Below are 13968 nucleotides of genomic sequence, written 5' to 3'. Positions count from 1 at the left end.
CGGCCAAGCTCTGGACGGTGGTCATCTCTTGGAGGGAGTTCACATCCTACTTCTTACCTTTCTGTGTCGTTTCCACTTCACAATGTGCATACATTATTTTTATAATAAAGAAAAAAATATATACTTCCATTTGACAGTTTTACTCAAGCGCAAGTGCATGAGGCCTGGGCAGCCCCGTCCTGGGAAGGTCAGGGCTCACCTGGGATTTGGGAGAAAAAAAATCCTTTTTGTCTGCCACAAAGACTTGTCCACCAGCAGGAGGTTGTAGTTCTCGTTTCTGCCACCGGAGGGCAGCAAGGGACCAGCTGATTCCAGCAAGAGAAAAATTCTGAACGGGGGAGGATGCAGGGAGAGGGCAGGGCCTCACAGTTTGAAGAAGGGCCTTCATTGTGGCTCAGGAGGGGGTCATGTTCCCATGGAGAAGAGGACCCGCTATGCACTAGGCAGAGGTCCCTTGCCTCAGCACAAAAGGGAAACTGAGGCAGAAGCCCAGGGAGGGAGAGGAATGGCCTGCAGGCTAAGGAGAGTCAATAATGTATTCCCCAGGGCAAGGCATGGGCCCCTGTGTGCCACCAGCCTGCCCAGGTCCTGGGGGACTGACAGCGGGGAGGCAGATAGATATTGGGGAGTCTTGGGAGGCTGGTTGCGGGCAGCATAGACCCAGGGGACCCTCAGCATCTCCTTGACCAGCACAGCAGGTATCACTTCTGAGCTTGTGTCAAATGCCTTGCCACTTTATCTCACTTAATCCTGACAATGACCTTGAGGTAGGTTGGTGTTATCATTCCCATTTTACACAGACTCACACACTCACACACACACCCCCACTCACACACAGAGTCATGCACAGGGTCGCACACACACCCACTCACACAGACTTACACACAGGCTCACACAGACACACATCTCACAGAGAGACCCACACAGGCTCAATGCTCACACACACACCCCCTCACTCACACACAGACTCACACACACACATATACACTCATTTACACACACATTCACACACAGGCTGACACACACACAGCTGCAGCAGGTGGGGAGTTCTCTGGGGGTGGGGTAGGCTCAGAAAGGTGAGCTAACTTGTTTAGGATGACAGTGGACAAGCAGTGGAACTGGGGTTCGGTGTCCAGCCCATCTGACCCCAGCGTCCTTGCCCAGGATGGAGGTGAGGAGGCAGAGAGGGAGGCGTGACAATCCCTGTGGTCCTGGACCTGTAAGGCAGAACTCTGACCCTGAGTTGTCTGCAGGCTGCACAGCTGGTGTGGAGGGGTTGTGGGGGCCAGGCTGACCTCAGAAAGTGATCAGAGGTGGGTGTGGGGGTGTGAACTCCCGGCTCTGAATGCCTGAGGTGAGGAGAAAGACCCCCTCCACTTCCTGGGCCAGGGTCGAGGATGTGGGAGGGTAACTGATTCCAAAAGGGCTCCAGGAAGCTGTGTGGCAGCCAGGGAGGGGAGAGGTGAGTGGGTGTTCAGGGGAGAGAAGGCACAGGCCTGGCCTGGCGCACTGGAGGCTATCTGCCCATGGGAGCCCTGGGAACTTTTCAAGGACAGAGGTGGAAGGAGGGCTGGGGGCTCCCTTGGAGGGCTGAGTTTGGGACTGCACTCCCATGTGGGCCTCCCATAACCACGGGGCCCGTACAAGAAGGTTAGAGGCTCAGAGCTCCTGGGGGAGGCCGGCAGGCTAGGGCAGGCGGGTGTGAGGGCCTGGGCGCAGAGTGGCCAGGCCCGAAGAGTGAGCCTGCTGCCCGGCTGTCTGGGAGGGCCGCACAGCTGCAGGCTGCAGCAGGAAGAGGGATTAGGCCTGGACCTGACCTACCCCTGGAGTGGACTGGGGTGGGGTGTGGCTCTGCCACTTACTAGCTGTGTGATCTTAGACAAGTTACTCAGCAGCTCTGTTTCCCTGTGGTACCCACCTCACAGGGTGGTTGCAAGTGTCGAAAATGATGCACGAGAATTGCCTAGCACAGTATTGGGTGCGCAGAGGGCTCCATGGAGGTGGCTGTGGTTCTTCATTTGCCCTCTGGCCTGTGCCAGGACACACTGGTCACTAGAGTGCAGAGAAAGGCACGTGGTCCCTCTAGAGGGTCCAACGGTACAGGGGGAGGCAGCCAGGGACTGTGGAGGGTGCTGTGTGCAGTCTGTCCCTCCAGCCCCCACACTCACACACCCACAGCCACACTCCCCCACCCCCCCACACATCCCACCCGCACACACATACACACACCACCGCCCACACCCACACATACCCCACCCACACATACATATACATACACCTACCCACCCAGACACCACCCCCTAAAGCACATCCACACACACACCCACACCCACACCCACACCCACACACACCTCCACACACACCCCACCCCCACACACATATATCTACCCACACCACCCCCACACACCCACACACATATACATACCCACACCACACCCCCCCACACACATCCCACTCACCTCCCACACACCTATACACATACCACCCACATACACACACACTACTCCCTCACACACATACACACACAGCACCCCCTCACACACATACACACACATATACACATACCCACACATATCCTACCCACCCACCAACCCACACACCACCCCCCCACGTACACACCCCTACACATACCCCACCCCCACACACGTACACACAGACCCTACCCCCCACACACGCACCCCACCCCACACACACCTACCCACACACCACTCCCCACACACCCCCACACACATGCAAACACCCACACACCCAGACTCATCCCACCCACACACATACACACACCCACCCCCCACACATTCCACCCACACATCCAACCCCTACACCCCTCCACACACACTTACACACACATACACACCCCCCCACACACATGCACACACATACACACACCTGCATACATCCTACCCCCACACATACCCCCCACATACACACACCCACACACCCCCTCCCATACACACACCCACACACCACTCCCACCCCACAGACACACACACACACCTGCGCTCACAGACGGCATATCTCCCCAGTTCACCTTCAAGCTCCTGAGGCCACCCCTCCCTCAGCTCTGCTCATTTCCTACCCAGGGGTGGGGGGCCCCGTTGGAGACAGAGTCTTTGTTAAAGGTCTGGTGGTGGGGATTTTCAAACATACACAAAAGTAGAAAGTGTGGTGGAATGGAGTCCAGGCAGGTCCGTCTGCTCAGCCATCACCATCACTGCTAGTCTTATTTCCATAACACCAGTCTCCCCGTGTTCCAGGTTATTTGAAAACAAAGCCCAGGTGCCGTCTCATGTCGCCTGTAAGTGCTCCAGTGTCTTCTAGGTAAGGAGCCCAATGCCACTACGTGGGCTGCAGCTTCCTCAGTGGTCAGAGGGAACGTTGGGGAAGAGGCTAGGTGGAGGCCTGGTTCTGGGGCACCACCATGCTAGCTAGAGAGGCAGCCCCAGCCTCCCCAACCCCATGGAACTCCCCCATGCTGCAGCTGTGTGTGAGTGTGTGTCAGTATGTGTGTGTGTGACCGGGGTGGATTATCCAATAGGCCATTTCACATTTTTTCACCACATCAAAGATGCTGCTTCTAGATATGGCTGGCGTGTCTGCCAACCCCACAGCACCTCCCTACAGTCTCTTTTCAAATTTACAATCCCTGACAGGGGTGATGGCCCAGTAAGCATGGGCTTACTTGTGCTTACTGATCTGTCATGAACAATTTCATATGGGTCTCACCACACCTGTGAAACCATAACCCATGTGAAATTGTTCGCTACAGATGATCTTGCCTATTGGATAATCCACCCCGACTGTGTGTGTCGATACGTGTAAGCGTGTGAGAGAGCCGGTGTCAGTGTGCGTGTTTGTAAGTGTGTGCATGTGTGTGCGAATGTGAGTGTGTGTGAGTTGGGGAAGGGGCGGGTTTAGCAAGGGCCTCTAACATCTCTGTGGGAACCTGGCCTCAGGATCAAGCGGGGAAGGGTGGTGTTTAGAGGGGCCCTTTGCGCCCAAGAACAGGCTGTTCCTGGCTCCGGCCAGAGCTCTGGGGGAAGAGCCAGAACGACTGACTGACAGGAGGCATCGACTGCCCCCCCTTGCCTGCTTCCTCTCAGCTCCTTCCCTACCCCTTCGCCCCCCTTCCAAACACCACAGGAGGGGGCTGGGCACAGGCCAGTGTGAGGGACAGCCAAGGGATGGCATTTGGAGGCCTGACCCTGGAGACCCAGGTCAGGTGCCTGCGGGCAGGCGGGAGGCCCGGCCCCTGGTCAGGCTCATGGTGGGGTCCAGTCAGGCTCAAGGCACCGGGCCCGAGGAAACTCTGATAGCGGTTTGCTGAGTGACTGAACAGGGTGGTGGAAATCCACCCAGCAGGTCTCTTGTCAGGATTGGAGGACCCCACTTGTCAGTCTTGAGCAACTCTCCTTGGACCTCAGTTTCTTCACCTGCCATATTGGCATATTGCTCCCTGCCCTGGCTCCTGCCAGGACTGTTTGGGGGGCAAGTGAGGCCAGAGAGCCAGGAGGCACCGCGTGAGACAGAGACAGGCCTGTGGCCGGAGCCCAGTGCAGTGTGACAGTGGGGCCAGGCAGAGTGAGAAATGGCCATTACTGAGCATTTGCTGTGTGGGCACTGCCCGGGTGCACCTCGTTGTGTCTCCATGGCTGCCCTGTGAGTGTGCCCTGAGTGCCCCAGTCTACACATAAGGACATGGAGGATCCATGTCATACATTTGAGAAGGCGTGGCCCTGGGCGCCCTGCCTGGGTCACGTGCGAAGATTCTGGTGCTGAGATGGGCGAGGCGGGGAGGCTGAGCACCCATTCTCCTCTCCCCCCAGGCCTGGGGTACTGGCCTGGCCTCCTTCCTGGGAGTCTGGGGTAGGCACCCAGGGACTCCCTACATTAAGATCCTACAGGCTGGAGTTACCTGCCCCTCATCCTGGTCTTCCTGGCCCTCGGGACCTCCCTGCCCAGGGCCCTCACTCCTTGCTGCACCTTCCTAGCCCCGTCGCAGGTTGCTGCCAGGGGCTTTTCCCCAGCTCTGCTTCTAGAACACTGCACTGGGAGTTGAGCGCTCTGAGGCAGGCCCTGCCCTCTCTGGGCCTCAGCTGTGGCCCAGACAGGAATGCGGGGGATGGGGCACCAGCACCGACCACAGCTTTGAAGGAGGGCTGTTGGCCAGCACAGAGTGGGCTGTCCCCTCTGGGCCCCCGGATGCCCCTTTCTGTGGTGGACTCTGCTCTATCCTGGCCCGAAGCACTCAGCTGCCTCTGGACATGGGCACGAAGTCCAACCGGAAATCCTTCCTGTCCAGGGGAATTACTGGTTTCCCAGCTCTGGGGGATGTTGAAATGTAGGCTTTGTTTGCTTTGGGTTTGTTTTCGTTCCACAGAAAACAGAACACACAGGGGAGCACACACCGACACCCACACCAAGAGGCAGGAGCAGGTCATGGAGCTGGAGCCCGGGAGCCTCAGCCTGGCCCTCTGAGGGCACCCCAGCAGTACCTGTTGGGCAGGGGACACCCGGGGGCCCTGTTCAATGCTGGCTTCTTCTCTGACTCTTCTGTGTGGTCTCTGTGAGTTAGTTCTGCCTGAGCCACAAGTGGGGAAAAGAGACTCACAGCCCTCGTGCTGAGCCTTTGTGTACACCAGGCCATTTTTTTTTTTCTTAAAGCAACATTTTATTGTGTTTAAGGTGAAAGTTTACACAGCAAATAAGGTTCCCATTTAACAATTTCTACACAATTTTTCAGTGATATTAGTTACATTTTTCACAATGTGTCATCATTCTCATTCATTTTGTTCTGGTTGTACCATTTCCAGTAATCTAGTTTCCCTGCCCATCTTCCCTGCCTTCTCATCTTTGCTTTAGAGTAATTTTCGACCATTTGATCTCGTACAGATTTTTTTTAATAATTTTTATTGTGCTTTAAGTGAAAGTTTACAAATCAAGTCAGTCTCCCACATAAAAACTTATATACACCTTGCTTTAAAAAAAAAAAACCCATTGCCACACACTCCCAATTACTCTCCCCTTAATGAGACAGCCCGCTCCCTCCCTCCACTCTCTCTTTTCGTGTCCGTTTCACCAGCTTCTAACCCCCTCGACCCTCTCATCTCCCCTCCAGGCAGGAGATGCCAACATAGTCTCAAGTGTCCACCTGATCCAAGAAGCTCACTCCTCACCAGCCTCCCTCACACCGGGCCATTTTATCCCAACAATTTCCTGGTGGAAGCTGGGGCTCAGAGAGGTGGGGAGGGTTCCTCAGGGTGACATTGCAGCGAGGATGCAGGGTTGGGCCTTGGACCCCAGGCTGAGTGGCTGTGCTGTGGAGGACACGGAAGGCACTCTGGGAGGGAGACCCTGGGTGGTAAAAATGGTTAAGTGCTTGGCTGCTAACTAAAAGGCTGGAGGTTTGAGTACACCCAGAGGCACCTCGGAAGAAAGGCCTGGGGATCTACTTCTGAGAAGGTAACCCACTGCCGCTGAGTCGATTCCAACTTATGGCGACCCTGTAGGACAGAGTAGAACTGCCCCATAGAGTTTCCAAGGAGCGCCTGGAGGATTTGAACTGCTGACCTGTTGTTTAGCAGCCATGGCACTTAATCGCTACACTCCCAGGGTTTCCTCTGAGAAGGTAGTCATGGAAAATGCTATGGGTGCAGTTCTACTCTGGCACACAAGGGGCCTTCGTGAGTCAAAGCTGACTGGGCAGCAGCAGTTTTGTTTTTTTTTAAATTGTGTTTTAGGTGAACGTTTACAGTTCAAATCAGTTTCTCATTCAAAATTTATACACAAATTGTTTTGTGACATTGGTTGCAATCCCCGCAATGTGTCAGCACTTTCCCCCTTTCCCTTTACACCATGGATTCCCTTTAACTATTCGTCCAGGTTTCCTGTCCCTTCCTGCCGGCTAGCATGTCCCTTACGTGAGTTATAGGCCTATCTAATGTTAGGCTAAAAGGTGGACTTTGGGGGTGGCTTCAGTTCTGAGTTAGCAGGGTGTCCAGGGGCCATAGTCTCAGGGGTTCCTCCAGTCTCTGTCAGACCAGTAAGTCTGGTCTTTTTTGTGAATTTGAATTTTGGTCTACGTTTTTCTCCTACTTTGTCCTGAGCCCTCTGTTGTGGCCCCTGTCAGAGTGGTTGTTGGTGGTAGTGGTTGTTGGTGGCACCATCTAGTTCTTCTGGGCTCAGGCTGGTAGAAATTGTGGCTCATGTGGTCCGTTAGTCCTTTGGACTAATATTTTCCTCGTGTCTTTGGTTTTCCTCACTCTCCTTCACTCTGGATGGGATGAGACCAACAGATGTATCTTAGATGGCCACTTGCAAGCTTTGAAAACTCCAGGCACTACTTACCAAAGTGGGATGTAGAGCGACGTCTTTATGAACTGTGTTATGCCGATTGACCTAGATATCTCCCGAGACCATGTTCCCTGGCCCTCAGCCCCAGTAACTTGGTCCCTCAAGGTGTTTAAATGTGTCTAGGAAGCTTGTATGGCTTTGCCTTGGTCAAGTTGTGTACACTTGCCCTATATTGTGTGTTGTCTTTCCTTTCACCAAAGTTAACACTGTTTTACTGTCTGGCTAGTGGTTTCTTCTCCCCATCCCTCCCCTGGAAACCCTGGTGGAGTAGTGGTTAAGTGCTACGGCTGCTAACCAAGAGGTCAGCAGTTCAAGTCTGCCAGGTGCTCCTTGGAAACTCTATGGGGCAGTTCTACTCCGTCCTAAAGGGTCGCTATGAGTCGGAATCAACTCGACGGCAGTGGGTTTTTTATCCCTCCCCTCCCTTATAACCTTCAAAGATTGTTTTTTTTTTTTCTGTGTGTAAACCTTTTCTTGCATTTTTATATTGGTCTCATACAATATTTGTCCTTTTGTGAATGACTTATTTCACTCAGCATAATGCCCTCCAGATTCATTCATGTTGAGGGAAGTTTCCTAGATTCATCATTATTCCTTATTGTGGTGTAGTATTCCACTGTGTGTGCCCAGGTAGACCTGGGCCCTGACTGTGACTTCGCATACCCTCGGGGCATGCCTAGAGGTGAATTCTCTGTTTCTACCATAACCAGGAAGGGCCTGATGGCTTCAAGGATTCACTGTGTACCCCCAAAAGTCAGGGGTCCTACTTCTTGAGTTTTAGTGGTGTCCCTCCTGCCTCCACCCTTCACCCTCCCCCATTCCCATGGCGCCCTGACCCCAAGGACTGACGTGTTTTGTCTTCTCTGTCCTGGGCTCTCTGGAGGCAAGGTTGGCCCACAGGTACTTGGTTTGACTGTAGACTATTTAAACATTTAGTGAAGTAGTTGCCGAAATTTAAAAATTGGAACATTTCACATTATAACCCTAATTTCTGGTTTTCCTTGCCCCCCACCCCAGGTAGCATTTTATAAAAATTGAGATAAATACATATGTAAGAAAACATTTGCCATTTCTCCAATCTGCAGAGCATATTCTTATCAGCAACAACTGGCTAGATCCGAGGACTGGGTGGGTGCCCTCCAAGAGTGCTGGGGGAGGGGCTCCAGCTTCCCTGCTGTGTCCCATCTGACCCCACAGGGGGGTTAACAGACCACAGCGAACCATTTCAAAGCATAGTGCTTCTCAAACCTGGCTGCACGTTGGACTGACCCAGGGGGCCTTAAGAACCTGAGGACACACTCCACACCAGTTTCTGGTGGAGTGGGACTAGGCTGAGGTGTTTTTAATACCCGTGTTCGTCCCAGTAAGCAGCCAAGGCTGACGATGAGATCACTCAGTCCTGAACCCAGAGGTTTTGTACACGGGGGCTTCTGATGGGTTTTCTCCACTATGGCTCCCCGCCCTTGCGAACCTAGGCTTCCTGTGTGTGCCCTTCAGCAGGAGCCCCACTTCGGGATGTACTCCCCAGTCCTGCCCCGTTCAGAAGAGGGACTCCCTGTTCCCTCTCCTAGGGCCTTCACAGGAGACCTTGGGCATTTTGCTTTGCTAACTGCGAGATGCCCAGGGTCTGGGGCCCAAATCCCAGTCTGGGCTGAGAGGCCCAAGTTCAGGCAGCACTGTGGAGCCCAGGCCGGCTGTCTCTGAGGAATCACACCTATATATGGTTAACGGGGAGACCCACTGCTGCGCTAACGTGTGATCTAATCTCCAGACAATCTCAACCCGTCTGGGGCCCAATTTAGGGAGGCCCCGCCCTGGACAGAGTGTCCACTGGGGGAAGAGGGGCTGGGGAGGACAAGATCACCCAGGCGGTGAGGGGAAAGGCAGGCGGAAATTCCTCCCCACTCTGCTCATCGGCTGCGTCCGCGAGTGTCCTCGTCCACAGACGCTTCATGCAAACAAGGAAACCCAAGAGCCTCACTTGCTTTGAAAAGTCCCTTTAATACAGCACAAAAAGGCTATGTTTCTCTAGGCAAGCCGTATACAGATTCTCCAGGAATAAGGCACACAACGGAATGCCATCCCGAGGGCAGTGCCCGGAGAAGTCCAGCGCCTTCTCCACGGACCTCCGAGCTGGGCCCCCAGGTTCTGTTTGTCTTTTTAGCTGGATACACACGTATTAACAGACACACACATGGGACAGGGTCACCACACAGGAGGGGAGGAGCGGCCAGTACTGGTCGGCTGGTGAGGTTGGCAATGGAGAGCGAGGGCCCCTTTCCCGTATCTGCTGCCTGTCGGGGGGCCGCTCAGCAACCTCTCCAAAGGCTGGAACACCTCCGGGACCGCAGGGTTAGTTCTTGTAAGGGGCTACGATGTAGTGATATTAGATTAAATATTCATTTAGAGTAGCTTCAAGTCTATTAGATATTGGAGAGCAGGCTCGAGGGTGCTGGTTGGCAAATCCAAGTTCAAAGAGAATGAGCCCCTGAGGCATGGCTCAGACAGCAAAGCTCCAAAGATGGGTGTGGACAAGCCCACCTCCCCTGTCCTCTTCTCAGCTTGGGTTCTGCTGATTGGGGGCCCCTCTGCTGGTCTAAGGCGGCAATCTTTGGAGCCGGCAGACCACCGAAGCCTGGTTAGTCCAGTGCCCCCTCTTCCCCTGGCCAATCCCTACCCCCTACAAAATCAATAACCATAATAACAAGATAGAATAAGAAGGTGAGAGAGGATGGCCTACAGCACTGTGTTTGTTATCCTCAACTCTGGCCCTTGGCAGAAACGAAGAGGCACAACGGAGGTCACCGTTCCCTTTTTCACTATGTATCTAATAATAGCATCCCTTAAAAAATGCAGTACTTCACAAAATACACATACATATAAATACATGACAGGAGCATATTAATAAGTCTAAGCACTTGAATAATATGCTGGCAACTTAATATTGATATTTTCATCCAAGGAAAAGAACACAGAATAACAACAATATGGCTTAAACAATTGCAAGGATTTTTTTTTCCTCATCAGAATTATGTATCAACTTTACATAATATTCTATGTAGACAATATTTCCTTCTTAATGTAGTTCAGTTGCATACTTTTTACAGACCGAAGCATAGTAAAAAAAAAAAAAAAAAAAAAACCAACAATAGGAAAAAGGAGAAAAGTTCTCACCATAAATATTTTCTTGCCGCTAAACCAGAAGGTTTGCAAAATACTTCCAGAAATCTTTGTTGGATATTCTGTTGCCCTTCTGCAGGCTCTGAAGTCTTGAAAATGCCTCTCTTTTTGTTTTCTTTTACTTTAACCTCAAAAAATCTAGCAATTATATTTTTCTTTTTTAAAAAGGCCCTCAAATATATACAGACAGAAATCGCTGTGAAGATTTTTCAGGAGAAGCTAACAAATTCAGTGTTGTGAGAAAAATTGGCAACCATGCAGAAATTTTAACATCTATGAAATTTTTTTTCAAAATACACACATAGTTGTTTTTTTTTTTTTTAAAGGAATTCTGTGTCAAGTATAACTCAAAATAAATACAAATTCACAAGTAGAACTACTGAATACTTCCTGGGGGGTAAACACCATTTTCTCCCAGCTAGATGGGTAGATCACTAGATCTACTAACTGCAAGCCATTGTCCCCTTTGAACATACTGAAACCACAAGCCTTCTTGTCCCCGGGGCTCCTAGGCCCTCTGAGCACTTAATTCTCCCAGCACCTGGCTAGGACAGCAGTGGCTTTGCTGACCACACAGCGCTCCCAGCTTCAGCCCGAACAGTGCAGGGAGAGGTGGGGGAGGGCAGAGCTACTGTCTCCCCACACACGCCAGGCCAATGGCTGCCAGCAGGGCGAGTCACAGAAACAGACACTGTGGGTGACAGCCCGTCTCCTATTGGCCTGTGGAGGCCCTGTTCTCCAGCAGTACCGAGCCTGGGTTCATTTTAGGGTATGGGGTTCCCCCACCTCTCAGCACAGTTGGCCAGCCCCAGGCATCCTTGGGCCAAGGGTCCCCCATGGGGCCAGGTCCCTGGAACGGTTGGGAGCTAGCGCTCATCCATCACTGTGAACGTTATCTTTAGAAGCGCAAGATGACTGACAGCAACGCTTCTGGGGACAGAGAGCTGTGGGCCCAGGCCAAGTCCGGCTCACCTTGATGTCGTGGAGAAATCAGGCAGCAGCGGGGGCAGGAATTCCTAAGTGGCAGTCCCCAGCGGGTGGCGAGGGTGTTCAGTCTGTTGCCAAGTGCTCTGTCCCAGTGGATGGGCGGGAGGCTGCCGTGAGGGTCACACTGGAGCAAACACACCTTTCTAAGTGCTCAGAGGGCATGGCGGCCCCCAGCCCCTGAAATCTACTCTGCAGCCTGTGGCTGCAAATACACTCACTCCATCTCTTCCGACTCACTCCCTGGACCCCTGGTTAACACTTCACTGTAACTCTTCAGTTGTACAATGCATTTTCATCTGAAAACAAAAGGCACTGGGCACCAGTGGGTGTCCGTAAGCCAAGGTAAACACTGAATTTCAGGCCCATTTCTTGGTCTGATTTTTTTTTTTTTTCCACAGAGACATAATGTTGGGGCAAAATCAAGTGACCGAGTCCTGACAGCTGGTTCCTTTCCTCTCCCGGGAGAAAGGAAAGATGGTATCACAATAAAAATGGGGCTTCTCATTTGGGGATAGAGAAGAGGGCGATCCCACAGCCTGGCCAGGACAGCAGCCCACCTGACCAATGTGCCTAAGCATGAAGCCTCTCTGCTTCTGTGGGAGGTAGGAAATCACTGTCCCCATTTACAGAGAGAGGTTCTGTGGCTTATCTCAGGGTTGCCTCATGTGAGGGGCTGGGGAGGCCTAGGTGATGAGGAAGGGGGGTTCTTCTCCTTCATTTTTGCAGGGGTGGGGTGGGGGTTGTGTCCACCCTGGACAACAGGCAGAAATGGGGCTGCAGAGGGGGACAAGGGGAGGACTCTAGTATCCCTCAGATTGACTTAAATGACCAGATGACAAGGGATGGTGCCTGCCTGGAAGGTTTCCCCCGAGGTCCCTGGGGAAGCTCCAAATGAAGCTCTCTGCTCCAAGAGACAGCACCAGGCCTGAATCCTAAAACATCAGAACTGAAATAGTTCTCTGTTCTCTAGTGTCACTCCCTCACTTAACTAATGGGGAAACTGAGGCCTGGAGAGGGGGAGCCCTTACCCAAGGTTGCATAGCATGTCCATGGCAGAGCCAGGACTTGAACCTAGATCTCCAAATTCTCAGGCCTGTTTCCTTCCTGCCAGAGTGGCTTTCACACTGGGCCCTACCACCTCAATCAGTAGAGAACCCTAAGAGTGGGTGGGAAGGAAAGAGAGGGGATGGGAATGGGGATGATGAAACCCAAGCCTGTGGGAAGAGTGTCTGGTAGTGAGTGGTGGGAGGTGCTTCCTGATGCGTCACAAGACACAGCAGACATACCCTGGAACACCGTCCAGTGTCCGTGCCTCCCCTTTTCCTGATCTCTGCCCACTGGGTCCACAGGGTGGGGGTGCAACATGCAGGTTCAATGCCAGTGACATCAGAGGAGGTTGGGGCTTGGGGCTAAAAGTGAGCAGGGGGCAGAGACGCCAGCCTCCGGTAGCTGTTCCAGCAGATGCTGCTCAGGGCAGCTGCCAACTTGAACAGGACAGAAAATAGGACTTTCCAAGAGTGGCTTTTCACACAGGGCAGACTGGAAGGTTCTGAGTCAGGGGAGGCTGCCTGGCCAGTCTCGGGAAGACGGTCACCTTCAGGTTTTGGGATTCACAGTAAATTTAGTGCACTTGTGGCCAATACAAGGCTGCTGCTCGCCCCAAAGGGTGTCTCAGAAGGGGAGAGCCTATGGGCACACCAAGAGCTTCTTGGGGTCCTGTGTGCTGACCTCTTCCTCCCTTTGTCCCCTCCACACAGACCTCGGGTCCCCAGTAAAGAGCCCTAGAGACCCTGTCTTCTGTGGCCTAAGGGGCAGCAATGTCAGTAACACCGTCAACACAAATGAGACAAGACCCCTAGGAGCCCCCTGCCCAGACCCACAGGCCTGTGAGGGTAGCCCACACACATGAGGACACACAGCAACATGGAAAAACACGGGGCAGGCGGTGTCTTCTCTGGCTGGTGGATGTGGCGTGGGGGCGGCCAGGGCTGGGTCATTGCACGCGGCGGCAGTAGTAGCCAAGGACTTTGCACTTCTCACAGAGGTGCTGCGGGTGCTCCTTGCTCTGGTCAGACACGTCCAGGCCATCGGGCTTTTCCAGGGGCCTCTGCAGAGGGGAAGGAAGGAGAGGGTCCAAAGGATGTGGAAAGGAAGCATGGGAAAGACAGAAACAGACAGAAGCAGGAAGTGGGAAACAGAGGCACAGAGACACAGAGACAGAGTTAGAGACCAGAGAGACACCCAGCAAGAGACAGAGAAACAGAGTTAGATGGAGACCAGAGAGGCAGAGAGACAGAGTTAGAGACCAGAGAGATGCCCAGAGAGAGAGAGTTAGGTAGAGACCAAAGAGAAGCCCAGGGAAGCAGAGAGAGACAGACAGAGACAGACAGGGGGCAGGGGGGTGGAGAGAGGGATAGGGAGACAGAGAAAGAGAGAGAGAGAGACGTGGAG

The 13968-nt window shown here is 53.0% G+C and overlaps 1 protein-coding gene across 1 annotated transcript in view; it reads right to left on the bottom strand.

Annotated features, from left to right (window-relative positions):
• Nucleotides 1–8700: 8700 nt before the first annotated feature.
• ZCCHC24 (zinc finger CCHC-type containing 24) overlaps nt 8701–13968 on the bottom strand; it is an 83347-nt gene continuing 78079 nt past the window's right edge. The window contains exon 4 of the mRNA XM_049855055.1: nt 8701–13624. Within this exon, the coding sequence (XP_049711012.1) occupies nt 13511–13624 (114 nt within the window). The 3' untranslated portion in view covers nt 8701–13510. The remainder of the gene's footprint in view (nt 13625–13968) is intronic.

This window comes from Elephas maximus, chromosome 16 (genome assembly GCF_024166365.1).
Source record: "Elephas maximus indicus isolate mEleMax1 chromosome 16, mEleMax1 primary haplotype, whole genome shotgun sequence".
In the NCBI taxonomy this organism is placed as follows: domain Eukaryota; kingdom Metazoa; phylum Chordata; class Mammalia; order Proboscidea; family Elephantidae; genus Elephas; species Elephas maximus.
The sequence above is the reverse complement of the archived record's forward strand: the minus strand, read 5'-3'. Positions and strand labels throughout refer to the sequence as shown.